General features: G+C 37.3%; 4 protein-coding genes across 16 annotated transcripts; 1 reads left to right on the top strand and 3 right to left on the bottom strand.

The window, feature by feature from the left end:
• The first annotated feature begins 4395 nt into the window (after positions 1-4395).
• On the top strand, positions 4396-14208 carry LOC107820793 (pentatricopeptide repeat-containing protein At3g42630-like). 13 transcript variants are annotated; one of them, XR_012697978.1, is made up of 6 exons: positions 4396-4597; positions 5048-6265; positions 12698-13230; positions 13317-13583; positions 13672-13905; positions 14051-14208. XR_012697978.1 is itself a non-coding variant. In XM_016647134.2 (2 exons), exons 1-2 carry the CDS (start codon positions 4511-4513, stop codon positions 6203-6205), a joined length of 1245 nt encoding a protein of 414 aa, XP_016502620.1. In that variant the 5' UTR covers positions 4396-4510; the 3' UTR covers positions 6206-8707. The 13 variants fall into 13 exon arrangements, 1 of the variants encoding a protein (XP_016502620.1); XR_012697976.1 differs by having other exon boundaries at positions 12744-13230; positions 13672-14208; XR_012697977.1 differs by having other exon boundaries at positions 12708-13230; positions 13672-14208.
• LOC107818918 (U-box domain-containing protein 35-like) lies at positions 8952-17204 on the bottom strand. Its single transcript, XM_075227883.1, has 10 exons — positions 15269-17204; positions 13877-13974; positions 13644-13768; positions 13348-13565; positions 13197-13260; positions 12741-13068; positions 12235-12336; positions 11666-12094; positions 10523-11278; positions 8952-10321 (listed from the first exon to the last, which is right to left on the bottom strand). The coding sequence occupies exons 1-10, from the start codon at positions 15456-15458 to the stop codon at positions 10247-10249; spliced, it is 2385 nt and encodes a 794-aa protein (XP_075083984.1). The 5' UTR covers positions 15459-17204; the 3' UTR covers positions 8952-10246.
• An 87-nt stretch (positions 17205-17291) lies between these two features.
• On the bottom strand, positions 17292-19018 carry LOC107818921 (uncharacterized). Its single transcript, XM_016645000.2, has one exon. The coding sequence runs from the start codon at positions 18823-18825 to the stop codon at positions 17302-17304; it is 1524 nt and encodes a 507-aa protein (XP_016500486.1). The 5' UTR covers positions 18826-19018; the 3' UTR covers positions 17292-17301.
• Positions 19019-21958: 2940 nt separating this feature from the next.
• LOC107818920 (pollen receptor-like kinase 2) lies at positions 21959-25574 on the bottom strand. Its single transcript, XM_016644999.2, has 3 exons — positions 24690-25574; positions 23558-24178; positions 21959-22710 (listed from the first exon to the last, which is right to left on the bottom strand). Exons 1-3 carry the CDS (start codon positions 25489-25491, stop codon positions 22034-22036), a joined length of 2100 nt encoding a protein of 699 aa, XP_016500485.1. The 5' UTR covers positions 25492-25574; the 3' UTR covers positions 21959-22033.
• Between the last annotated feature and the right edge of the window lie 652 nt (positions 25575-26226).

The following is a 26226-nucleotide window of genomic DNA, read 5'->3' as shown; positions in this document are numbered from 1 at the left end:
TGAGCGGTCTCGACTTCCTTTCTCGCTTGTACTTAAGCGGCTTCAGCATCAGCCCGGTATACGACCATAATCGCCTCTGCCTCGGCCTTTTCCTTTTCAGCTTGAGACTTGGCCTTTGCAAGTTCGGAAGCCAACCGGGCCTCGAGCTCCTCTATCCTCTTTTCTTGAATTGAGCTTTTTTCCTTCATGCCTCGAAGCTGACTTTCGGCCGATGACAATTTAGATAAAACAGTTTCCTTTTCTGCAACAAAGCGTTCCATACCTTCTTTCCAGCCCAAGGTCTCCGCCTTTATCATATCGACCTCCTCACGGAGCTGCCCGATCATCTCGATCTTCTGCTGCAGCTGTGAGATTGAAATGTTATCCACCGTTCCCGAATCGAGCCCATGAACATTAAGATCACATTGACTTTCCGCCACCATTTCTAATTGCATCACCCACATTCTCCTACACATAAAAAAAAATTATAATTAGATAGAAATTAAGATTTTTATTACCTGCTCGGTCAGGTCGGTCTGGTCTTGGTGAGCCTTGGCCAATTAGGCTCGGCGGTCCTTGATCTCCTCTTCTATTTGCCCACAAAGAAGTTTAAGGGCATTCCTCTCCTCCGTGAGCCCTCGAAGGTCGGCCTCATATCGACTCAACTCAGCTCGAGACCGAGAAAATGCTTCCCGATTAAATGCTGAGGCCTACGCAGAAAGAAGAAGAAAAGTTAGACAGGAAGAGAGAAACAAACACAAGGGTAATACCAACAAGAGGAGAAAAGGCTTACCCGATTTAGAGCTTGCTGCACTTCATTGAAAAGGCTCGATGCCTCACCCGAGTCCTTCCTCATGACCTCCAAATTGCTCAGGCCGATAGAATCTTCGAACCCAGTAAAATAATCACAAAAGGGATCTTCCCTTTCGTGGCCTCCTTCGACGGAAAGGGTCTTCAAGGCTCGAGCCTCTCGAATCATTCCCTCGGAAAACGAGGGGAGCAGCGGGGAGCCTCCAATTTCTATTGCCCCAAGTGAACCACTTGGGGCGTTCTCTCCATATCGAGGGGCCTCAAGATCAGCCCCTGTAGCCGTACCCATAATTGGCTCATTATGGTGGGAGGTAGCCTCGATCCTCGACGACTCGGGGACTTCAACCAATTCTCTTCCCAAGACTCCCTCATCACGAGATGGAATCTATGTTGTTCACCGATTCAGTAGCCTTTGAGGCCTCGATGCTCATTTTCACTCGGGCCACCAGCCCGGAGTCATCATCTCCCTCTTCTTCATCTTCATCCCTAAGACGCCGAATAGAGTCTTCGGTCAGGAGGATGATATTCTTTCTCGGCTTACGAGCCGCCTTCTTAGGTTTCTGATCCTTGGAGGTCGAGATCTTTTTCCTCTTTTTGTCCTTCGTCGGTTTCGGTACCGGGATTGAAGTCTCCTCCTCACCGGATAAGGGCCTCATAACAATATCTTTGCCAAGGCCTGTATAAAAAGAAAATAAGAAACGCTTTACAAAGTCAACAATGACGTGGGAAAGAAGCTTACCATGTGTTTTGGCCTCCTATCGGCCCTTTGATAAATCGCGCCACGAGTGCTCGACGTATGTAGAGGTCGAAGCCAGGTCCCGTACCCAGCTCTTAAGGTTAGGAATTGCACCGGGCATCTAAGCAACCGCTACATAATGGAAAAGGATATCGGTGAGAAAGAAACGAAGAAGCAAAATAATAGGAGCTAACAGTAGGATTATACTTACGCTTCATATTCCATTCTTAGGGAAATGGCATCTTCTCGGCCGGGATTAGGTCGGAAGTCTTTACTCGAACGAACCGGCCCATCCAGCCTCGGTCCTTGTCCTCGTCTATGCTCGAGAATAGCACTTTGGTAGCCCGGCGCTGGAGTTTTATTAACCTACCTCGGTATATGGTCGAGGGTGAAGGGCACCCCCTCGATTTTGTTTACAAAGAAGCAGATCAGAATAACGATTCACCAAAAAGAAGGATGAATTTGGCCTAGGGTTATGCGGTATTGGCGGCAAAAATCGATGACAACAGGGTCGAGGGGGTCCAACGTGAAAGGGTAAGTATAAACACTTAAAAACCCTTTCACATAAGTAGTAATATCTTTTTCGGGAGCTGGGATTATCACTTCTTTGTTCTCCAGTTGCAATCTTTCCTTACTTGTTTAAGATATCCCTCAGTTATCGAGCACATATACCTTGATACTAGCTCACATCGACCGGGAACCGATGAGGCTTTATTGGTCTTAAAATCAGAAGTGAGAATACACTCCCTGGGAACACATTCCTCAGGTCGTGGCTCCACCGGTATTTTGTCGCCGGCGGGCTGTGAAGAAGAAGCGTTTTCTTTTTGAGGAACAATTTTTGACATTTTCCCCATTTGGATTTAAAGATTGAAAATAGAGGGAGATGATAAGATTTGGTGTTCTAAAGAGAGATTTTGTAGTGAAAATCACAGATTCGCAGATGAAGAACTCAGAAGGTGCGAAAAGGAACTTAGAAGATTTGGAGATTGGAGATCTAAAAGTAAAAAGTGGTAAAGAGAAGAGCTATTTATAGAGTTGACAATGACGGTTCAATATCAGCAGTGGCCGACTATCGTCTGACACACATTTAATGCCTTAGTAGCTGAACCGACGGGACATCTATCACGTACATCATGGTCGGGCTCGATGCAAAGGTCAGTGTATATCTAGTCGTGCCATTAAAAAATCATGTCGTTTCTCGCCACATCCTTCCCGAGAAACGAGGTGACTATCTGTATACGGTCAAAACTGGTTTCGGCCTTCATATGATTAGTCAAGATTGGAACATAATGGACCGAAGGTAGTCTTCATAATATCGAGATGAGATCTGAAGCCAGGATACCGAGCTCGAAGTCACTATCGAGCTCTGGTCCAAATCGAACTATGATGTGAAGTGGTGTTATCGAGTTCAAGAGCCAGAGACCGACTAATACCGAGATCGAATCAATACCGGACCCCGAGTCAATATCGAGCTCTAAATCTGGAGATCGACCAATACCAAGTTCGATCAAGATCGAGCTAAGAAGACAAGAGCCGTTATAGCCGCACTAAGGAACAGAATTTTGATGGGAATTAAGAAAAAGCCAATTAACTAATCTATCATGAGATCCCCACTATGTATTTTTTTAATTCTAAAGTAGGGTTTTCTCCATTATAAGAAGAACGACTATCATTTCTGTAAAGGGCATCAAGGCATCTACAGACTCCCACATTGAAAAGATTATTAATATTCATATAGAGATTATCCTTTTTTGGGCTTTGTACATTGATTCGTCTTGCTTGTTCATAAATCGTTTTTCACTCAATTTAGTTTGTATTTCATTCTTTTTACAGTCAATAATCGATATATTTCTACTCAGTTTTTCGATTTGTGCCAAGTTATACCATGTATTCTTAGAACTACATATAATTCAACTCTATCCGTTTTTTGGGTAAACAAGTATAGCTTTTTGTATACTCAATTATTCAGAAAAAGTAATATTGGGTAATTATATTTTCTTTTTTCCTTTTATCTATTCTCTTAACATTTTGGCGTTGGGAGTATAGATTCGTGCAAACTCTCCTTGCGCGGGAGATATGAGTTGATTTTGTGGTCCAGCATAAATGTTATTTTAGTTATAACGTATTTTTATGAGAAATTATTAAAAGATAACATAAGAGATTCGTATATAAAATATATGAGATCTTTATAAGGTTATTTTATTCTAATCAAATTGTAAGTGATAGTATGAGATCATTTCCTCTTTCTTTCTGGTACTATGAAAGATGGACCAATTAAATGTAAGAATGATGTGGAATGACATTTACTGAGCAAATTTTTAATATTTAATCACCTTTTGAGATGTAATTGAAAAATAATTACGTTTTAGTGCAAAAATAAAGTTTAAAGAAAAATACCCCTAACTAAGACATAGAAAATTAATACTTATATTTAAGTAAATTGGATGGCATTTCAAATTTGCTATCTGCAAAAAAGAAGAAAATTGACTATATGGAGAAGTGGTGTGAGATTCATATATTTAATAGTTCTCTAATGAGAATTTTTATTTTTAAGGATCTTTGTATAAATAATCGTTCAAATTTATTATTCACATTTTTTAGACGGTATATATAAATTATATACTGATTATATATTGCTAAATACTTATTATATACTATGAATAGGATATATATTATATATTCATCGGATATTTAAATTTAATCGGTTGAATAAGCAGTTTATTTTTCAAATTTTTTAATAGTTCAAATTTCAAGACAGTTGCCTTACCACCACGCCCCCCTTAATTGATACTTTTGAGTTCGTTTGAATTGTTATAACAAAAACTTCAAATTATGCGGCTAAACTTTAAATACATCGAAAATGTTGGCTATTCTTTAAAAAGCGACCCTAAAAAGCGGCTATTCGTGCACTCCCGGGAAATGGAACCCCGATTTTAGTTTAGCGGCATGAGAACTGTGCGTCTGAGCTAGTGAGGGTAGTCAGCCATGGCAGTTGGGTTAGTTGTGTCCACAGCCTTCGCATCGGCAACTCCAAAACCAAGTCCCTTTTGGTATCAATCTTCTGCAGAAAAGGTACAATTTTCGCTACTATCCATCTTGGCTGGAACATTCTGGAAAATGATACCCTTCACTTAAGTAAATAAATGGAAGTTTTAGTTTTGTATACCCACTCGAATCAGCCTATTCATGATTAAAATTTGATCGGTTCACTTCTGCCATTACTTAATACTCCATCTATCTCAGTTTATGTAGCACACTTTACTTTTTAGTCAATCCCAAAAATAATATTTTCTATATTTCGAAACAATTTAACTTTAAACTTCATATTTAAGAGATATTTATAGCCACACGTCTATGACTTATTTGTTAAATTGTAATGTTTTTTTTTCACAAATTCTATGTTCGTGCAAGAAATACCGAGTCTATGTTGCATCCGCCCCTGACTCTAATAACCCCTTAGATATGATCAATAGTTTCATAATGTTTCCCTTACAAGGAAGTTGTATACTGTGCTGATTGCAGAGACCGTGGCGCAAGAAACAGGGAGGAAATATTAATCGACATGGTACTTATGCAGATTGTGCTTCACAGATACAGGGCTTCACTAGGAAAAAATTGCCTTTTGCTGCTGAAAGGCTTTTCCTTGATATGAAATCTGAAGGTTTTATACCTGATAACTCTACCTTGTCAGCACTGATGCTATGCTATGCCGGTAATGGTTTATTTGCCAAAGCATTAGCTGCTTGGGATGAAATTTTAATCAGTTCATTTCTGCCAGATGTTCGTGTAATTGTAGAACTGATTAATATCTGTGGCTGCAATGGATATATCGACGTCGCTGTTAGAATATTGCATCAAATTCAGTTGAAAGATTCCGACCTGCTTCCTGATATTTATGCTCGGGTTATCTCTCGTTTTGGAAAGAGAGGACAGCTTGAGTTGATGGAAATTATGTTGGAACAGATGGTTTCCATGGGGTTCCCTGTTGATTCTGCTACCGGAAATGCTTATGTAATATACTACAGCAATTTTGGTACGCTGAGTGACATGGAAGTTGCATATGGCCGTCTTAAGATGTCAAGAATTCTTATAGAGGAAGAGGCGATCAGGTCAATCTCCTTGGCTTATCTGAAGAGAGAGAAGTTTTATAGTTTAGGTCAGTTTGTAAGAGATGTGGGCCTTTGTCGGAGAAATGTGGGAAATCTCCTGTGGAACCTGTTACTTCTTTCTTATGCTGCCAACTTCAAAATGAAAAGTTTGCAGAGAGAATTTGTGAGAATGGTAGAAAGTGGATTTTTTCCTGATCTTACTACTTTCAATATTAGAGCTTTGGCGTTTTCAAAAATGTCATTGTTTTGGGATCTGCATGTAACACTTGAACATATGAAGCATGAGAAGGTAGTTCCCGATCTTGTGACTTACGGTTCTGTTGTTGATGCGTACTTGGATAGAAGTCTGGGACGAAATTTGGATTTTGCTTTACAGAAATTGAATACATATGATTGTGTTACAATAGCAACAGAACCCCTTGTGTTTGAGGCCATGGGGAAAGGGGATTTCCACTTAAGCTCAGAGGCACGTTTGGAGTTCAGTAAGAAAAAGAATTGGACATATGAGGAGCTTATCACAATCTATCTCAAGAAATACGTCCGGCGTAATCAAATATTTTGGAACTACTGATGATGAATAGCATGCTCTGGAAGTTCTGCGCAATTACATTGTGCGCAGTTATTTGAACAAGTAATCATGCTCATCCTTCCTTACTGAATGCTAATTTAACTTCACGAATGTGAATAAGTAACCTCTGATATGCGAGACATTAATATCCACCTCAGACATGTTGCGAAGTATGCTATAATATGTGAAACAGATGAAACAGTTTATTAAACATGATTTGATCCTGACAAGATTGAAATATTTTATTCTATATCTGTCTCTCTCTCTCTCTCTCTCTCTCTCTCTAGTTCTTCAGATACTCTGGTAAAAGTGTTTTATCGGCCACTGGCTGCAGCTCCCCGTTCACTGATTTTATCAGAAGGATATAACTGGAAGCTGCTGTTTACAATTCTTTCTTTTTCTTTTTTCTCTTTTTCTTTAGATCGTCATTTGTGCTTTTTCTTGGCCACATTCTTGTCCAGCTCATTTCAGTTAGTTCACCTGAGTGGCACAATTTAGTTGCTAGGTTACTGTTCTCTGTTCTAATTCCATAGTTTGCTTAAACTCTTTGTTCTTGCTGTTTCTTTTTGCCTGTGGTGCAGCAGATACCTAAGCTAACAGAAAATCAAATAGACACTAAAGATTAGTAACCTGAAAGAAGACAAACTCCAGCAGGTATGTGGAAGGGCAGTTTTGTGACATATATATATGGACACAAAATCTGCCTTAGTGTATTAGGTGGATTTACACCTGAGTGTTAGTAACACCTAAAAAGTGAATGCATGGAAGAAGGAGATATGATGCTTTAAGCATTATCAAAAGGAGATATGATGTCTTAAGTCTTATTTTAAGAACGGTCATGTCCATTTCTGTCCTGGAATTTTACAAAAGATGTGGTATGCATCAACAATATGCATGTAAAGAATACTCCTTTCTATGAAGTGTATCTAAGTGCATTCATTATCCTTGGACAGAAAGAATAATTCTCTTTGCAAAAGAAAGATATTATACCTTGATATACCACAACAACTACAACTACAACTACAACTACAACTTTGTGTCAATACTAATCTAGTTGGGGTTAGCTATATTATTCTTCACTATCTATGTCGTGCTCAATTTAAACTGATATCAATCTAGTATTTGAAAAGAGGGTTCTCTAGCACTAGAAGTTTCTACATTTTCTACTGGTATATAAATCTATAACAAGACTAAGAGACTCCTAGCGAGCGGTGGACTTAAAGCGAATGTAGCAACATAAGTAAAACTTAATCTCGATTAATTTGTATTGTTGCCTACTACAGATATTTTTCTTCCACTGTTTTTGTGCCCTATTTTTCAATAAGTTTGCATGGATTTCAAAAGATTGCATGTTTTTTAGACAACTTCCTTCCATGTGATTTTAGGTCTATCTTATCCCCTTTTGCTACCATGAATCATCATGGTTTCACACATATGGACCAGTGCATCTCGAGGTCAATGGAGAACATTGAACAAAACTGAAGCGACCTTTTTATCCTCTTGTGCGCTACTTCCACCTTCTGCCAATGTCATCATCTTTAATCTTGTTTAATCTTGTATGACTGTACATCCACCTTAACATTTGCATTCTCTGTCATTTGCCATGGAAGTGGAAGGAGAATAGCATTCTGGATTGATAAGTGGATTTGCTATGAACCACTAAGACAGATATGCTGAAATCTTCAGACTATACTTACAGCATGAGGCTACAATTAGTGAAGTATGGAGTCAATATGGATGGAATTTACCTTCAGGAGAGCTCTAAATGACTGGGAACAGGGAGAGTGATTGGATTATTTCATAACTTTGGAGGTATTTAAAGGAAGCAATGAAAACGAAGATGCTATGATTTGGAAAGGTACAAGCAAGAAGTATAAACAGTTAGAGATATGTCTTTTTCAGCAGTACTGGACAACAGGATACAAAATGGCCATGGAAACAAATCTTGAAAGTCAAGATAACATATAAAGTAAACTGCTTTTCTTGGTTAGTTGCAAGGAGGGCCTGTTTAACTCAAGAAAATCTGTAAAGAAATGGTACACAGCTAACTCCAAGATGTTTCCTATGCAAAGCTGAATCTGAAACCAATAGTCATCTCTTTCTTCATTGCAACTTTACATCTCAACTGGGGCAGCTGTTTCTGGCCCTGGTAAACCGGAAATGGTAATGCCAGGAAACACATATGATCTGCTGAAATCCTGGAATTATGTTGGTGGAACTGTCAGACAAAAATGGTGGAGGGCTTTACCAGTATTTGGTGGACTGTTTGGAAGAAAAGAAATAGTAGATGTTTTTGAAGACAAGAGTAGCTCCATTCAAAAAGTTAAGATGAACTGTATTATAAGTTTCAATTTTTGGTGTAAAGAATTTTGTGTAGAAGAATGCAGAATATATTTTACAGTTTTTGGAAGCCTTGTAAATTGTACAAGGTATGGATGTAATTTTTAAATACAGCTACCAGCACAAGGTTTGTGCTGAGGAATATACTGTTATCATTTTTTTTTTTGAGGGCAATGTATGCGGTGCTAGAAGTGACAATATGGGTTTTTCTTGTGTAAAAGGTAGAGGATGGGAAACATGGATATGGAAAAAAGAACGAATGAAGGAAGAAACATGAGAGGGGTAAAAGGAATTTTTGGGAAGGGCGGGTTGTGTGTGTGGGGTGGGGGTGGGGGGGAGGGTGGTGGTGGTTGGGGTGGGTGGGTGGTGGTGGTGGTGGTGGTTGGGGGGGGGGGGTGGTGGTGGTTGTTGGAGGAGAGTAAAATATCAGAGTGGGCGGAGAAACAAATCTTGGATTTCCGAAGAATTCTTGGGTGTCCTTCGGAAATTTCGAGGAGGGGACAATATAACTCTCATATGAGATACAACAAAAATCTATGTTGTTCGGACTCTCCAAAAGTGCTGCCGCACCCGTGTCGGATCCTCCAAAAATGCACTAAATTTGGAGGATCCGACACGCACTCAACAACATTTTTGAAGAGTCCGAGTAACATAGACAAAAATGGTGTGAAGCTAGCCGTGGAAGACATTTTGAGGTTGAAACCATAAAAGATGAGGGAGTTATTTAATTTGGAATGCTCTATCAATTATGATTCACTTAGGAAATAATTAGAGTGGGAGGAGGCAAGAGATACTTGAGGAGAGTGTAGAGAGTCTTATGAAGTTTAAGATAATTTCATGCAATGTGAGGGGGGTAAATGACCTGAGCAGTGGGGCCATCACCTAGGTGGAATTGAGGGGATAGGCAACAGGGCAGTAATGTATACAAGAAATAAAACGGGAGAAGTTACCCGCATAAGATATCAAGTGCATGAGGAGAAGGAGATAGGTGAGAAAAGAAATGATTCCAACTGAGAGCTGGCTAAATTTTGGTGTTATGGGATGGGGGGAAGTTAGAATAGGGGATAGGAAAAAGAGGAATTTCTCCACTACAGTAGTCTTTAAAAGTATAGGCAGCATATTCGAGAGGCTTTGTGGGAGTCTATGGGCCAATAAGTGAGTGGTCAAAATAGAGTTTAGAGAAGAAAATATCTGAGTTTTTTTTCAGAAGGGGATGTGCCATGAGTTATAGGTGTAATTTCAATATGATAAGGTTTGCGAAGCAAAGTGAGATGTCAGACATTCTTTATCGTAATGGAGGAATTCTTGGATTTTATCAATTGTCACCAACTTGTTAACCTTCAGGTGCCAAATTTACTTGGTCAGAGCTAATGAGGACAGGAAATTCCTATTCCTTAATTTTATAGTGTTTCTCATACCACATGACCTTTCTTATATTGGATCTTAACGGAAAAGAACTTTAACTAAAGCAAACGGAAACATGGTGTCAGAAGTCTGTCAATATTTATGAACATAGTTTAGTTAAAGCATCATTTTCTTTTTGCAGAAATAAATAAATACTGGAAGCTAGATGAAACCAGCTGTCTTTAGCTATATCCTAGAAGATGAACTAAATTAAAGAAATCACTTGTGGTATCTTTGGTGTCAACAATATCTTGCCAATATCTTGGCTCTTCCAGCCTCTTTGAGTTTTGAATATTCTTGTTATCCACTTGATGTTGCGTCTGATGAAAAGGGGTTGGTTGAGCGGCTTTTACTGCTATCATATCCTGAAATTACCTGCAAAAAATCATGATTTGTTATGTGTTTGAAAGTTTCTTCTTCAGGGTGGGTATGCCAATCAACATCGCTAACATTCTTCCGCCTGTAGCATTTTCATGCTATTTTCTTGAAGTTGAAACTGTTTTTAATTTGTTAAAAGATTTGATAACTTTATCAAAAAAGATGTTCTTATTACTCTTAGCCTTCTAGTTCACTTACTTGAGAGCTAGATCGACTTTCACTAGATGGAGTTTTTGGGCTGCTTCCAAAAGGCATTTGTGGTATGGCTTCTTCAGCGAGTAAACGTAACCTGTTAAGTTCAGGCAACACAACAGTGGCAAGATCTGGTCGATCTTTACGCCTGAGTTCGGCACACTTGAGTGCTAACTTGGCAAACGTCAAAGCCTCTTCAACAGGCCAGTCACGAACTGCCGGATCAAGCATCTCAGCAAAAGTGCCTTTCTCAATTGCCCTCTCAACATGGTGGGTCAAACCCATTGGAGGTCTGGCTGTGATAATTTGGAGAAGCATTATTCCAAATGAGTATATATCAGATTTTGTTCCCAACATCCCAGTTTGTTGATATTCAGGGTCTATGTAACAAAATGTTCCCGCTGTTGATGTCATTCGATACTGTGTCACGGAGTCAGCTACAGAAGGGGGGACGAGCCTAGCTAAACCAACATCACTGATCTTGCTTACATAATTGCGGTCAAGCAAAATGTTGCCAGGTTTCAGATCCCGGTGCACTAGAGGTTCTGGCTTGGTCTGGTGAAGAAAAAGGAGGCTAGTACCTACCTCTGCAGCTATACGGAATCTTAGTTGCCAAGGAAGAACTGGAGTGTTTCCTCTTCGGAAGAGGCGATCATCTAAGCTCCCATTGGCCATGTACTCATACACTAGGCAGCCAAATTCAGGGCAGGCTCCAAGTAGAAGAACCATATTTGGATGCCTTATGCAGCTTAGAACTTCAACCTGCATCAGAGCAAATGAAAAGGGGCATGAGAAAATCTAACCTTTTTGGGACTACTGTATAACTGATTGGATTTGCTTGGTATCGCTTTTCTTGGGGGGAGGGTGGTGGTGGTGGTGTGGTGTGGTCAATATTGTATTATATGCAAGTAGCGAGACTCTGTAGTTCCGATTACTCATGTTTTGTTTGTTGAGCGCTGAGTAGTTTGGTCGAAGAAGGACACAAGCATTTACTAAGATGCTTAGTGGTTGTGAACCATGATGCTAGAATGCTACAGCACAACATTAATATTCTATTGTTCTGCAAGATAAACAGTTCACATATGTTCCCTAAATGTCTTCACATAGTGACTTTCTTTTGCCAAAGGAAGAATTCCTCTATTCGCATACCTCTTGCTGAAACTGTGACCTTCCTTGAGCAGCGTCAGGACGAAGAACCTTAATTGCAACCTGCGTGTGATCCAAGCAACACTTATATACCGGCCCGTATCCACCTTCCCCAATTTTACGAGACGCTGCAAAGTTATCCGTTGCTGCTTCAATCTCCTCTATTGTATACTTACGGTAGCGGCAATCACTTTGTGCAAGGGCATCCAATACCTTCTTCTTCTCTTCAGCTTCTTTTAATGCTTTCCTTTCTGCATGGATTCTTCTCTGTGCCTCCCGTTCGGCGATCCTCTGTGCCTCTTCTGCAGCTTCAAGGGCTGCCTTACACTTTGCTTTTTCTTTCTCTGCAATGGCCAGTGCTGCTTCCTCAGCTGATCGTGCCTCTTCTAATCTTTGTTCTTCTTCTACTTTCCAGCGGTGAAGTTCCAGTGCCTGCATGAAAGAACTTAGGCTAGATTCCAGTTTGCAAGAGGGAACTTTCCAACATATTCTGATACATTAATGTACTATACTTTGATAAGAAGTACCATGTTGTGGTGACATCAGAATTTTTCACCACCTCAAATTAATACCTTATGCTTTGCTGAAAGTGCCTCCTTGCATGCTGTGCTGTACATGTCCATGGTCTGCTTGAGCTCCTGCTTGAGTCTTCTCATCTCCGCTTCAATGTCTTCCTACATTTAGAGTAAAATGTTTACCATGAATCTTCTGTATTTGGTGGTAATAGTTGTAAAAGAAACCTTTCACTGTCACAGCTTTATTGAAACATAGGAAAGTTTAAATAACAACACCACCATAACAAAAGAAGGTGATGAAATACATTTTCTGGAAGCATGAGGAGGATAAGTTCCAGCAAAAGACTTTTGGCCAAGATGAGTTAAAGTTATAAAATCAATTTTGTGCTTGGTTGAAATGATTAGAGTTTGTTGCACCATATTTATTTTCCTTTATTTTTCTTGAAGTTAAAGTTATAAAATCAATTTTGTGCTTGGTAGATTGCTTGTGTGATATTGTATATCTAGTGTTTCTTGACAGATTTTTGCAGATATTACTGTACTTTGGATGTTGAAATGCATACCAGGTTATTGGTTGATCCGTTGGCACTGTCAAAAGAATTTGATGAGAAGGCATTAACTTCAGATAACCTGGTTGCTGAGAATGATGATCCAAAGCTTAATCTGCTATCTGTTTCTGAGCTGTTTGAAAGCCGAGGAGCAGAAAATCTATTATCTGTGTCTGAGCTGTTTGAAAGCCGAGGGGGAAGACCCAAATCGTGACTGTCAGAGGAGATCGGAAATGTACAATCTGAGCTTGGACGGTTAGAGCTCACAAATGATATGTCAGATTCTGCCACTGAGAGGTCTCCATATGATCTGTTTACAGGTTTACCTCTGTTGAATGGGGACCTGTTGAAAGAGAGACATAAAAGTTGAGTAGTTCTATGCTAATCAACCCTTTCGAGTAGTAAATTTTGCAGTTCCTCTTATATACTGCATAAAGTATTGTCCATTTCCTGATTCTCTGAAAAACTTACTTGATGAAATCTGAATCTTCAGTTGAACTTCGTGGTGCGTACGGTGACCTATCAGCCATACTTCCTGTTGAAATAGGACAGGTTAAACCTGTTTTAACAATATTATTGTTTTATTGACAGAATTAATGCAATACGCTAGTGCAAAGCAGACCTCTTGAGTCGTTGCTTGGTGCATAACGTGCCTCAATGAAGCCAAGCTTAGCACCAAGAGAGGAGCTGGTCTGATTCTGCAGCAGGGAAGGGGGTGGATTGGGGACAGGAGCAGATGCATTACGTATTGATAGAACTTTGCCTTTCGCGATCACATAAACTGTACAAAAGCCAGGTGCAGTTTTGGAGACAGAGCTTGGAACGTCCATCGTCTTGAATCTTCTGAGTCTAAGTGTTGTAAGTAGCTAGATATGGAATTGGTGAATTCTACAGCTTATTGGGAATAATAAAAAGTACCTGCTAACGAAACCATTCCTTGATGCAGCTCCTACCACCAGATTCTCTGTGACATTGGCTGCAACATAGTCACTTATGGAGTTTGCTATGTCTATGCCTTCGATTACAACTTCATTGACATGGATCTATGACAAAGAGAGAAACACTGATTCAGAAAATGAAAGAAGGTTTGCAAGAACGCGAGGAAGAATAATTGAGAAAGAGTGACTGAGTAAGAAATAGCAGACACTCACATTCTTGCGGTTGCAGAAGCAACGGAAAGGTAAGAACAATTCCTTTGCTTGACTATCAGGATCACTTCTATATACTCTGGGAGTTCCGTCATTAACATCTGAGAAAGAAACGTTGTTCCAAGTACGTAAAAAATGCTTTGAACGTGTTCCATCTTTTCTTTTCTTTGGAGGTAGTGGATAGTATGGAGTGCATGTTTAAAGCCAGTGGCAGATGTAGGCTTTGGACAATGGGTTCGACTGAAGCCACTATTTTCAACTCGGAACATAGATGTATATGTGAAAAAACAGTACAGTTTTAACAAATACCAAATTATGAACTCATAATTTCAAAAGTTCAGTGCTTAGAGAACTTTAGAAATTGAAACCATCAAGTTTAAATTTTGGATCCGTCTATGTCTGAAGCCAAGAAAGAGACCTTTTATTGACTAAAAATACTTCATATCATTTTTTGTGGAGAAATTTACTTCCATTTTGAAGTTGTTGTTCCAATATTTGGGAAGAATTAAATCTGGGTTAGATTTCACCGTAACTCACTCGTTGGGTTATTGTGTATACAAGGATATAATGAAAGGTTTCATCCAAAATCAGAAATAAGATACTCCTTCCGTTCCCGTTCTTTTTTGTGTGACACTATTTCCTTAGTTTGTTCAAAAAAGAACGGTACCATTCTGTATTTGAAAACAATTGAACTTTAAACTTCTCATTTTACTCTTTAATGTTATGCTTTTGTAGCCACATAGATCTTTTGGTAATGTTTAGGATGACAAGTTCCAAAAGTTTTTCATTCTTTCACAATCCGACCCTATCAAACTATGCTACATAAATTGAGACAAAGGGAGAGTACTGTCTACATGAAAAATTTACAATGGACAAGAAAAGTTCTGAAAGAATCTGAATGGATTGCCCCAACAAATAAATGCCAAATTGGAGCTAGAATTATAACCTCGTTAACTATTTGGCTTTCAAGAACAATGTGAATATGATTAGACTCAGAAAGGAGGAGAACAAAAGCACAAAATTAACAATATGATTAAAATTGGTCGACACTGAAGAGAAAAAATATGCAAGCTGTGCATGGTTTGCATGTGAGTACATGCAAGCACAGAAAACCCCCACATAATTACAGGAGATAAAAGATGTCAATTTTTTGGTATACTCTTTAAAACTACAGCACATAAGATTAAGGAGAAAAGAACTACAGAACATAAAACTACAGCATCAACGTACATCGACCAAAAAGAAAAAAAGAAGGAAATTAATCCTCTCCTCAACCCCTCAAAATTAAGGAGAGAAGCTTTAGAAAAACAATATATCTTGTGGTGATTTTGGAAAATTGTTTGAAAAAATAAAGAGGATTTTACATAAAGAGGGTAAAGAGGCAGAAGAAAAAACCTGCATTAGGAATGGAATTAGAAGGTCTGAGTTTAACATGGAGAAGAGTAACACTTTTGCCTTTGCCAAGAAGATTATCAACTGCCCATTTTAATGCATATTGGCTTCCTTTATCTTTGTCTATTGCTACAACTGTTGCCTTTTCTTCCCCCTTTTTCTCTCCACTACTGCTCTTTTGGCTCATCATCATAATCTCAGAAAAAAATCAATTCTTGTTGTTTCTCTCTTTTCCCTTCCCTTTCTTTCAAGATATTAGGGGACTCCTTTTGAGGTCCCACGTTCCTTTATGATTTCCCTTTGTTTTGTTTTTTTCTTTCTTCTCCTTTTCTCAGAATCAAATATCTTTTAAAGTTTGTTTTGTTGAAATCTTTGTCTCTCTCTTTATTTACTTTTTATATGTATATTTGTTATTATGTATCACACATAAACATCTAAATGTATATATCTATTTCTTTTGGAGGCTCTAGCAGATTTACCCATTTATCAAGCTCGTCCAGAAATTTGTTTCATCTGTTGTTAACTATATTTATTTTAGATTCTGAGTTTCTGGGGTTATCTTTAAAGATTGACTTGAGAAGACGTGGCATAAATTTTTTTTTTTTTTTTTAACTTCTAAAGAAAAAGAATGAGAAATAGTTTGCGGGATTGTTGATTTTATTTTCCAAGTTAAAAGGTTCCCCTCCAATAAACCTTTACGGAAGCAATGTTCTTTGATCTTAGCTTTCTGACCTGCCTGTCCAAAATAGCCACTGGCTCCTCAACATAAGATAGATCCCTCTCCAACTGGACTAAGCTGAAATCCAACACATGAGACGGATCGCCGTGATACTTCCGGAGCATAGAAACGTGGAATACCGGATGAATTCCTGCTAGACTGGGAGGCAAGGCAAGCTCATAAGCAACCTCCCCAACTCGACGCAACACCTCAAAAATTTTGTAGCATAAAATCGAAAATACGTGAGAATTTGCAAGATCCAGAAATGTTACTATTATATGCCATATAGTTCACTAAAATATTTAATGGTAAATTACAATAAACATATCCGTACATCTCTTTTTTATTTATTTATATACTAATATTTTATTGCTGTCCACTGACTCATGAGAGAAGTTATATCATCACACATTTGCAGTTTGCTAATAGTCTTAGTGAAGTCTTCAAGCCAATTGGCATCACCATCGATTTGCACTTTGAGTTTCTTAAATATTTATGCTAACATGTGCCGATTACTTGGAAAGCGTATGAGTACTTATTATACACTCTCGAAGTGTAAAATTTGAACTCTTTTAAAAATTGTTTCTGCAAAATATGTGACAAAAGGATAATAAATTAATTTGAAAATACCAAGGCTAGCTTAGGAGGGCAGCTAAGGGGTGTTTGTGAAACAATTATTTTTAATTACTACTACTTTGTAAAAGATAATATAAAGGAAGATAGTATTAAACATATATAATGTTGTATTTTTCTTTCCTTTTTGAAAAAATTAACCAAGAAAAAAAGGAGAAAAAGATAAAGAAAATTAAAGGAGTTTCTGGTTATCGAAGTAATATTGCCGTGAATATGGTAGAGTGCGTTTACCACGGAGGAAAATATTTTCTATAGAAAATGGTTTTACTCATTGAGAAAAGGGAGACTTACCTTTTGTTATATTGGAACTTTAGTTGGAATATTCTGTAGAAATATATATTATGGGCTTCATTTGACAGGAAAAGATTTGTACCAATGGGTTTTGGCCGGACGATCAAAACTCTAGTTCTAGAAATAATAGATAGTACAGAAACCTGCTATAATAATGCTGCCCGGTTACATCTAACTAAAACCATTATTAGGAATAGAAAGTTGATCAATACAAGCAATTCAGTTTCCTTTTAACTTGCCTAGTTAATCAAAATGAGCTGAGCTCGATGTTAACATCAATTCAATGAATGCATGACACATATCACTCTTAGCACTAAATCATACTTCATACGCATTCTCACCTTAATTTATATATGACCTAGCTTTAATAAATTAGTAGGTTTGATGTATCCGATCATGAGGTCGGTTGGTAGATACAATAGTTTTCATCATGGTTCTCTGCTTGTTTTCTATCATCAGTAGTTGAGATACAAAGAAATAGCCTTTCATATGCAGCAGCCATTTTGGTAGCAGTAAACAACTTCAAACCCCTCTCCCTAGCAATTCTCCCTTTCTGCTGCAGAATTTCTTTTCCGTCCTCCCAAACCTCATACAACGCTTTCTTCAATTCCCCAACTGTAGGTGCAAATGTATACCCCATCTCTTTGCTAACAATGATAGAACCAGTAAAGCTTGCCAGTTTTGTTGCCATCACAGGCTTACCAACTAGATTTGCTTCCAACGGAACTTGATCCAAACCTTGTGCTCTTAAAGTCGGGTGTACAAATATATCTATAGCATTATAGAAGCCTGCCAGTCGTTCTCTTTCCAGTGGTCCCAAAACCATCAAATTTGATCCGAGCTCTTTGTATCGATCAGCCCACGGACCATTTCCAGCAATTAGAACAATGACACTATCCCTGAATGTTGAGTTCTCCTTGAAAATTTGTTTTAAGGCTTCAAACATTAAAGGGTGTCCTTTGTCTTTAACCAGCCTCCCAGCTAACCCTAGGATTATGGACGACCTCGATTTATCTGCTCTGATACCAAGTTCTAACCTAAAATCATTGCCCTTTGAAATATCAGGCTTGAATATCTCCTCATTGACACCATTTAGAATGATATGCACGCGTTCTTCTGGGATCATATAGATCCTTTTAAGTACATCGCCTACATGATCACTCGTGGCGACGTGGTGAGCATAATATTGGAAAAACTTTACCTCTTCAACAACCTTCATCATTTTACCATTAAATGAAGATGATTGTGAATCTTCAGGATTTCGCACGAGTTCCTGTATAATATCAGAATGTATGGTCTCATAAGCAATTCCATGCCAGCTAACCGCAAGATTATTCAAGTTATTTGGTCTAGTAAGCCTGAGCCCTACACTCTCCGTATGAATCACATCAAACGGCCTTGATGCAGTTGCGCTTTCTGTTAGAAATTGCTTCCAAGCAACAATTTGGTCCAGAGATCCAGAACCCATAGGTCTCGAGAAGTGAAAATGGAGATTGCTCATATTAAAAGACGACGATGAGCTGGTGGAGGATGAAGACGACATTGTGAAAATATGAATCTCGTGCCCACGTTTGGCTAAGGCGAGATAGAGTGTTAGTGCATGTCGCTCCATTCCTCCTGCCTGATTTTTTGCTGGCCATTTCTTGACAAAGAGAGCAACTTTAAGGAGTCTTTGAGGTGGTTTTGATGAGTAGACGAGATTGTTCCAAGCTTTTGGGTATTTAAGGAGATTAATTGGTACGTTTTCTTTGTTCATTTGGACATGGTTTAGTACTGTCATCTGGACACTATGACAATAGCCATAGCCAATGAAATAAGACCAGTAGAGGAGAGGAATGGATGATAAGGCCGAGAGAAAAACAAGAATGCAGCTAGAAGATCGGAAACTAGTGGAAAAAGTGGTTTGATGTTTTGCCATAACAGTTTAATATCAAGAAGAAGAAGAAGAAGATGGAGTACTAAAGGATATATAATCGTGGCGTATAGTAGGAAGCAAGAAGAAATTAAAGTATCATCAATAGATCAAGCATGATTTTCGGAAATGAGATTTTTTAATATTAAGTTTATATCTTTGTTTCAGATCTAACACGGAGTTGCACATGATTGTGAGTTAGTTCAAAATATATACTAAATTAATACTCGCAGTCGCAGATATCTAGAAATCCTCTATTTAAGTTGACCTTATTGATTAATGGATTTTGACCTGCGCAGATTTCTCCATATGGGGAATTGTGCATTCCTCAATGTGTAATGTTTCTTCTCTTTGATAAAATACTCCATGCACCGCGCTCCTAATTTGGGTTAAGTGGTTTTGTTAAGAAAATTGAAAGACATAAAAGATTAAAAAAAATACAAAAATAATATTTTAGTTAGTGTGTCTTTTTTTTTTTCTTTTTCTTTTTTAGTTTTCAGTCTTTACGTCTCATTTTATTTGGTTGGACGAGTTTAAGAAAAAATAATATTTTAAAATTTGTGATCTAAAACAAGTTTTAATTAAACATTTGTATAGTTATACATCATCTCGGTGAGAGTAAATTAAAAGTTTAAAATCAGAAGTGTTTCTAAATATAAAAGGTGTCATCAGTTTTGGAAAAAAAGAAAGTGTACTACATAAAATAGGATATCGAGAATACTATTTGTTTACTCCCTCCGTCTTATAATATCAGTCGTGGTTACTAAAAATAGTTGTCTCAAATTATTTGTTATATTAGAAGTTCAAGATAAAATTAATTTTTTTTATATATTTTTTACCTTTAGTAATAATTATTCTTGAAGATGGAGATAATACATAAATAGAATAAATATTCAATGAAGAGAGATTTTATTTAAGACATAAATAAGGGTAAAATAATTTAATCCCTTTCCCAATTAATGTTTCTTAAGGGACGTATAAAAGAGAAACACAACAGATAATTTGAGATAAAGGGAATAACATATTTGCAATTTTAGTTTTATTTATCATTCTTATCAACCACAAGCAAAAACGTAATTGAATAAGTTGAACAAATGCGATAGGATTAAACATGATTTTTGGATATGAGATTCATTTCTTTATTTTATTAAGTACTAACTTTATTGCAAGAACTAAGTAAAAAAAGAACTCCCTACATATTCCGCGGAGAAAAAGAGATACTCCCCGCATATTTAGGAGTAGCAGGTGCTGTCCCTAGAAAATTGAGTTACTACACTGTCAGTCTACTCTTCACTAGGGCCCTTTACTATACATTGAAATCAACGGGCAGAATACTCTTCTTCCCAAATTCGTTGCTGAAAATAATACTCTTTTCTATCTTATTTAAACGAGGTAGTTTGATTCAGTACGAAGTTTAAGAAAGATTTTTTTTTCTTTTTTGAAACTTGTGGTCTTATCAACTTAAAAGGTAAAAGCTCCGTAAGATCATGACATTTGTGTGATTATAAAAGTTTCTCATTAAGGATAAAATGAGTAAAATGAAAAGTTTAAAATTGAATTATTTTTAATTGTACAAATGTATCATTCTTTTTGGAACGCACTAACATGAATAAATTTGGGGATACTGATCTTCTACTTCTGTTTCGCCTCTTCGGAGTACTGATTTGTCAAAAATATTGACATCAAGATAAGTCTATTACGTAATATTTTTTGCAAATTGTAAATCTCAAGTTTTCTTGCTAAACGTAATCTCAGTTAATCTTTCTGCAGATCTCATTCAAGTCCAGCCATCTACTTTCCCATACTGTTTTGGGCTATAATGTCGGGTTAGTCCGTAGAACATCCTTCGTTAAAAAACTATATTGTATATAAGTAAAATATTTTTTTTCTGAAAGGTGTTTTCTGGAAAATATAAATATATTAAATTTTGAACCCTCTAATTAACATAACTGAAAAATGTAGCTGAAAGGTGTTCGAAATATCTTTGACATTCGCGGTTTTGATTCTTTCTTTCAGTATTTTTAGTGTACACACTCTTTTGGTTAAAAACAAAGTCAGTTTGACTGGAAACTTTTCAGAGCTTCATTGTGTAATTTCTTTTTACCCGATCTAGTCTAAAAGTTTTAAAAGTCTATGACTTTTGCTTTTTTTTTTTTGGTTGGTAAATAAAGAATTTTATTAACCAAAATTGAGAATATATACAGCTCAAAAAACGAAAACACAGCAAACTAGCTAATTCGCACTACACTGGCTGGACATGAAGCCCCAGTTTAGTGCCTCTACTCATTCAACTACTCTCCCATTCTCCTATTTTGCTGACCTTAGTATCTGGTTACTGGGTAGAAGTTTAGGGTGTGTTTGGTATAACGAAAAATGTTTTCCGTGAAAAATATTTTTTAAGAAAATATTTTTTTGGAAAATAAGTAGTAATCTTATTCATTTTCCGGTGTTTGGTACGCGTAAACTTCCAAACACATAAACCTCCGAACTCATAACTTTGGAACTTGTAAAATTTCGAACATGTAAATCAAAAGATGAAAAAACTAAAACTGAAAATATATAAAAAAAAAAATATTTTTTTTCGGGGTGGGGGAGGGTGGTGCAGAAAAACGAAAAAACAGAAATTTGAAATTACAAAAAAAAAGTAAAAGTTAAAAAAAAGGGGGGTGGGGGTGCAGAAAAAGGAAAAAATAAAAATTTAAAATTATAAAATAAAAAGTAATTTTTTTTTTGTGCAGGATGAATGGTGCAGAAAAACGACAAAAACAGAAATTTGAAATTACGAGGGTTAGTAGGGTGGGTGATGACGAAAAAAAAACTAAAATTCGAAAAAATAAAAGCTTTTTCTAGAGAGAGGGTGGGGTGGGTAGGCATAGGGTGGGATTAGATGAGTGGATGTGGGGTGTGTTGGTGAGGGTGGGGAATAGGGTGGGGAAGGTTAATAAGAGTTTTGGAAAATATTTTCTTTTATAAAATGTTTCCTTTTTCTTTTTCTGTTGATAAGGAAAACAATTGGAGGAAAAAAAAAAGTGAAAGTACTTTTTCTATCACTTTTTTTTAAAAAAATATTATTTATTTTGTTCAGTGGCTATATAGCTATCCCCAACCATAAAAAATCAACCTTATACCCCCAACCATGCATCAAAACAAAATAAAGTCCAATTCCATTACGATGATTATGAGTTGAACAAATTAAAATGCCTTAACGTACACTTCAAATGTTCAATGAGACTTGAGAAAAGTCATCAGATAATCCTCTAGAAGAACGCATATCAGCTTCACTTGCATAAGAAGAGTAAAAATCATCATCCCCTTCTCTCTCTTTTACTTCCTCAATTCTTTCCATTGCTTCCTTCATATCAAACCTCTTATCCATATCAAGCTCACAACAACTCAATCCTATCTTCAATAGCTTCGTCATTTCCGCCTCGGAATTCTTTGTTCCTCTCATGTCCTTTTCGAATACCTCTACGTTTGACGGATCCTCGTTAACAACAGAACGTACCCAAGTTGCCAAATCCGTGTCACTTCCTTTTCCTTGTTGCAAGAAATTGGACGGGAATTTCCCCGTTAGGATCTCAAGTATTAAAACTCCGAGTGTCCATACGTCAGTTTTACGTGTGATTCGGCCGGTGTGCTTGAACTCTGGTGATTTGTATGCGATCATGTGTTCTTGAGCATGTTCTAGGTTCACAACTGGTAGTAAGGCGTAGTCTGTGAGTAACGGCTCGTAGGATTCGTTTAGTAGAACGTTGGAGGATTTGAGGTGACCGTGGGGTGCTGTCAAGCTTGGAAGCTCGCTGTAGAGGTATAAAAGTCCTTTGGCTACTCCCTTCACTATTTTTAACCGAGCTGGCCAATCTAGGTTTGGCTGCCCACGGGATTTATTTCCTGATAAAAATTCACATAAATATATGTTGACGACGACATAATTAAATAAATATATAAATGTATTTTTTTCTAAAAGTATAAGGTTTTAGATTAAATGGTAACATGATTTAACAAAATATTAGAGAAAGAATTTTCACGTTCATAGCTAATGAAAAAGAATCAGAATCATATATGAAGGATGAATCGTAGATTGATAGTTCTAAAAGATTAGGATGAGACGATCATATAATTCAACATATTACAATGGCCAATTTGGGATAGGCTTGAATCGGTTAACAAATTCATGGCCTGACCTACCTTCGCTAGAGGTAAAATTTGTAGCGACCAACTAATCCAGGCTCAAATATCAATCTCCAAGTTCAAGTGAGGATTTCTTAATTATTTGTTATCATAGGATCTTTAAAACGTGCAAAAATAATAGTATATGCATAAAATACGTACCATGAAGATGAACTGTGAGGCTGACATTGTTGACATATTTGGAGACCAAATACAATTAAGTAAATAAATGTATTTTTTTTTAAAGATTAATTTTTTTGGATGAGACGCCAATTCGGTATAAGCGTGAAAAAGCGATTCCTCTGTAGATTCATGTCCAGACCTACCTTAGCTTAAAGGTAAATTTACAGAGACCAACTAATCAAGGCTCAAATTTCAATACTCCAGAGGTTCAGGTGAGGATATCTTAGGACCCCTTTGGACATAATATCCCAAATATTAAAAAAAAAAAAACTGATTTGGGTGAAATTTGATATGAAATTAAAAATGTGTTTGGACGGCTCAATTTTTGACATGTTAACATTGATCTTTAAAAAGTGCAAAAATAATATAAGCATAGAGTACGTACCATGAAGATGAACTGCAAGGCTGACATTGTTGACATATTCGGAGACCAAAAGCTTTTCCTCCTTTCTATAATAGAAAGCGACAACAGGAAGCAAGTTCTTATGACTTAACCTGCCTAGCCTTCTCATATGTTCATGAAAATCTTCCTTGCCTACATTATTCATTTGCCTAAACCTTTTGACAACCATAACAGGTCCAGTGCTAAGTGCAGCTTTATAAGTTGATCCAAATACTCCACTTCCCAATATTTCAGCTGATGCCTTCAACAAATCTGGCAAGTCAAATTTCTCCATATCATCCTTTAAAAATAGAAGTTTCTGAGCTTGTTCAGGTCTCTTTCCGCCCTCCGGAGAACGGTCAGGAGCCACTACTTGGCCCTGTTCCATCTTATCTAAATCTGCCGAGGGCGCCTTCTGGTGAGTGGCGCCCCCAGGTGAATTATTAGCTGCGCCTGATCTTGCTTCCGTTTCAGGCGTCTGCTTGCGTTGGCGAAGGATGACGATAACAACAATAATTGCAGCTATAGCTGCTGCCACTGCGATAACCACCAATATAATTGTCCAAAGTGCTATCTTTGGTTCACTTGTACATTTGGATAATGGCCCATCACAAAGATCATTACCTATTTTATTAAAGAAATAAAAAGGAGAATCAAATATAATTTCACGCACATATCTTTAACCAAGATATTATAATCTTGATCAGAACATTATTTGGATGAAAATGAGAGCATATTTTCTAATTTAACTCATCAGAGGAATTTGTTGGGTACAAGTTCATGAGATGTAAAACATGCATTAATTTTTCTAGCATTTTAAGAGAAGTGAAGGACATAAATCATAAATACCTATAGCATAAGGACCTAAAATTATGGCAGTTTAATTAAGAAAATAGAGGAAGGAACAAGACAGTCACGTATTGGGACTTACGAAAATTAGACACCTTGAGTTTGCATTCAGACGAAATAATTTAAGCTTAAGATTCATTTTAAAGTAAGACTACATGTTAATTAACCATTGTTAGCTAGATGATGTAAGTTTATTTAATCGACACATTATCACACATTTTGTTCGTTTGGTAAATATCAGGTGTATGTAAGTTTTCGCAATGTACAAAAAAAAATAAAATATTACCTTCAAACGATGAAGGTTTGAGACTAGAAAGGCCACGAGGAATTGGACCCACAAGAGAATTGTTCGAGAAGTTCATATCCATAATCCTCTCTTGATTAAAATCAGGTAATTGTCCTTCAAATTTGTTATTTTCTAGCCTCAATTCCGTAAGCTTAGGCAATTGACCTAAAATGGAGGGTACTTTTCCTGTGAATTGATTGTTAGCAATATGAAGCTTCTTTAACCAATGCATCCCTTCAAAAACACTATTGTCAATTTGGCCAGAGAATTTGTTGTTTGAAAAATAAGCAGTTTTCAATCCCGCAAGTTGACTCAAAATTGGCAAAGGGCCTTCGAAATTATTGTTAATGAGACTAATGGTTCTGAAATTGGCCAATTCCTTAAGAGCGTCCACATCGATTGTACCACTTAATCCCTTATCCTCCAACCGCAAACCGAAAACGAAACCGTTTTCGCAAATGACATTTTCCCAATTGTTGTTATCGGTCTTTTGATCGCAAGGTGGTACGTTGGGATTCCAATTGGAAAATGCGTCATTTTTCGACAAGGACTTACTGAACCTTAAGAGAATCTCCGCTTCCGAACTTCCCGAGGAGGCGGAGACAACAGCCGCCGCAAGCAACACGGCAAGGAGGAGAAGGCGGTGGCGCGGATGATGATGGCGGTTGTGATTGCTGTAACGGTAAGCCGCCGACATTGCATAGACTAGGAGTGGGGGTGCGCACACTTGTGGGTGCGCGCCCTTACAAAGGGCTGCTACAAATGAGAAATAATAATATGGCTTACGCTGTAAGCTGGGCATGCAAAAAAAGTTTCAACATTATCTCAAGGGAATGGGATTAATTGTGTGGGAATGCATGGGAAGCTCAAAGGGGGAGAGAGAGAGAGAGAGTTTGAGAGGTGATAAGAGTGAGGTTGGAGAAATGGACAAATGGGAAGTTGGGAGCTCAAGTTGACAATGTCTTCTATGGTCTTGGCTTATTTCAGAAAACTACGCTCTGCCTTTGAACTCTAATATAATTTTAAACACTCCATTGCCTCCAAATTCTACCTAGAGATCGAGCCCAAGCCATGCCAACAAATATGTGCCACTAGCTCGAATTAATATTAAATGAGGACAAAGATTTATTATACTTTTATTTCTTTTCCTATCTTACAGCTTCTCGAATATATAGTGTTCAGGGGCGTATGTAGTATTAAAGTGATGGGTTCGATTGAACCCATAATTTTCGGTGCGGAGTATAAATTTATGTATAAATATCTACTAATATTGTAAGAAATAGTAGATATATATGAACTCATAGATTTAAAAATATAATGCATTCAATACTAACAAATATAAAGGTTGAACTCATTGAGTTTAAATCTTGGATCCGCCTATAATTTTGTCTTGAGAAGATAGAAGCAAATCATGATATTGTTTACCCGTAAAGCGATGCAGTTAAATTTGTAGCGTGATTTATAGACACGTGAATTAATTTGATTCAAGAATATAGAAAAATAATAACATAAATAATATTATCAAAATAAATTTAAA

The sequence above is a fragment of the Nicotiana tabacum genome, chromosome 13, assembly GCF_000715075.1.
Source record: "Nicotiana tabacum cultivar K326 chromosome 13, ASM71507v2, whole genome shotgun sequence".
NCBI classification, from domain to species: Eukaryota; Viridiplantae; Streptophyta; class Magnoliopsida; order Solanales; family Solanaceae; genus Nicotiana; species Nicotiana tabacum.
Note: the sequence above shows the minus strand (reverse complement) of the source record. Positions and strands in the feature narration are given on the sequence as shown.

Bases quoted from the DNA above. Each gene is read 5' to 3' on its own strand.
- LOC107818918 (XM_075227883.1), bottom strand. From the start codon at position 15,458: ATGATGATGAGCCAAAAGAGCAGTAGTGGAGAGAAAAAGGGGGAAGAA. The intron at 13,975-15,268 runs GTTTTTTCTTCT...TTTCTTTCTCAG, and splicing joins TAATTCCATTCCTAATGCAG to ATGTTAATGACGGAACTCCC. The intron at 13,069-13,196 runs GTAAGTTTTTCA...CTCTTTCAACAG, and splicing joins GAAGATTCAGATTTCATCAA to GTCCCCATTCAACAGAGGTA.
- LOC107818920 (XM_016644999.2), bottom strand. From the start codon at position 25,491: ATGCCCAGCTTACAGCGTAAGCCATATTATTATTTCTCATTTGTAGCA. The intron at 24,179-24,689 runs GTAATATTTTAT...TTAATAAAATAG, and splicing joins CAAACCTTCATCGTTTGAAG to GTAATGATCTTTGTGATGGG. The intron at 22,711-23,557 runs GTACGTACTCTA...AATTTTTATCAG, and splicing joins CCTTGCAGTTCATCTTCATG to GAAATAAATCCCGTGGGCAG.
- LOC107818921 (XM_016645000.2), bottom strand. From the start codon at position 18,825: ATGGCAAAACATCAAACCACTTTTTCCACTAGTTTCCGATCTTCTAGC.
- LOC107820793 (XM_016647134.2), top strand. From the start codon at position 4,511: ATGGCAGTTGGGTTAGTTGTGTCCACAGCCTTCGCATCGGCAACTCCA. The intron at 4,598-5,047 runs GTACAATTTTCG...TGCTGATTGCAG, and splicing joins ATCAATCTTCTGCAGAAAAG to AGACCGTGGCGCAAGAAACA.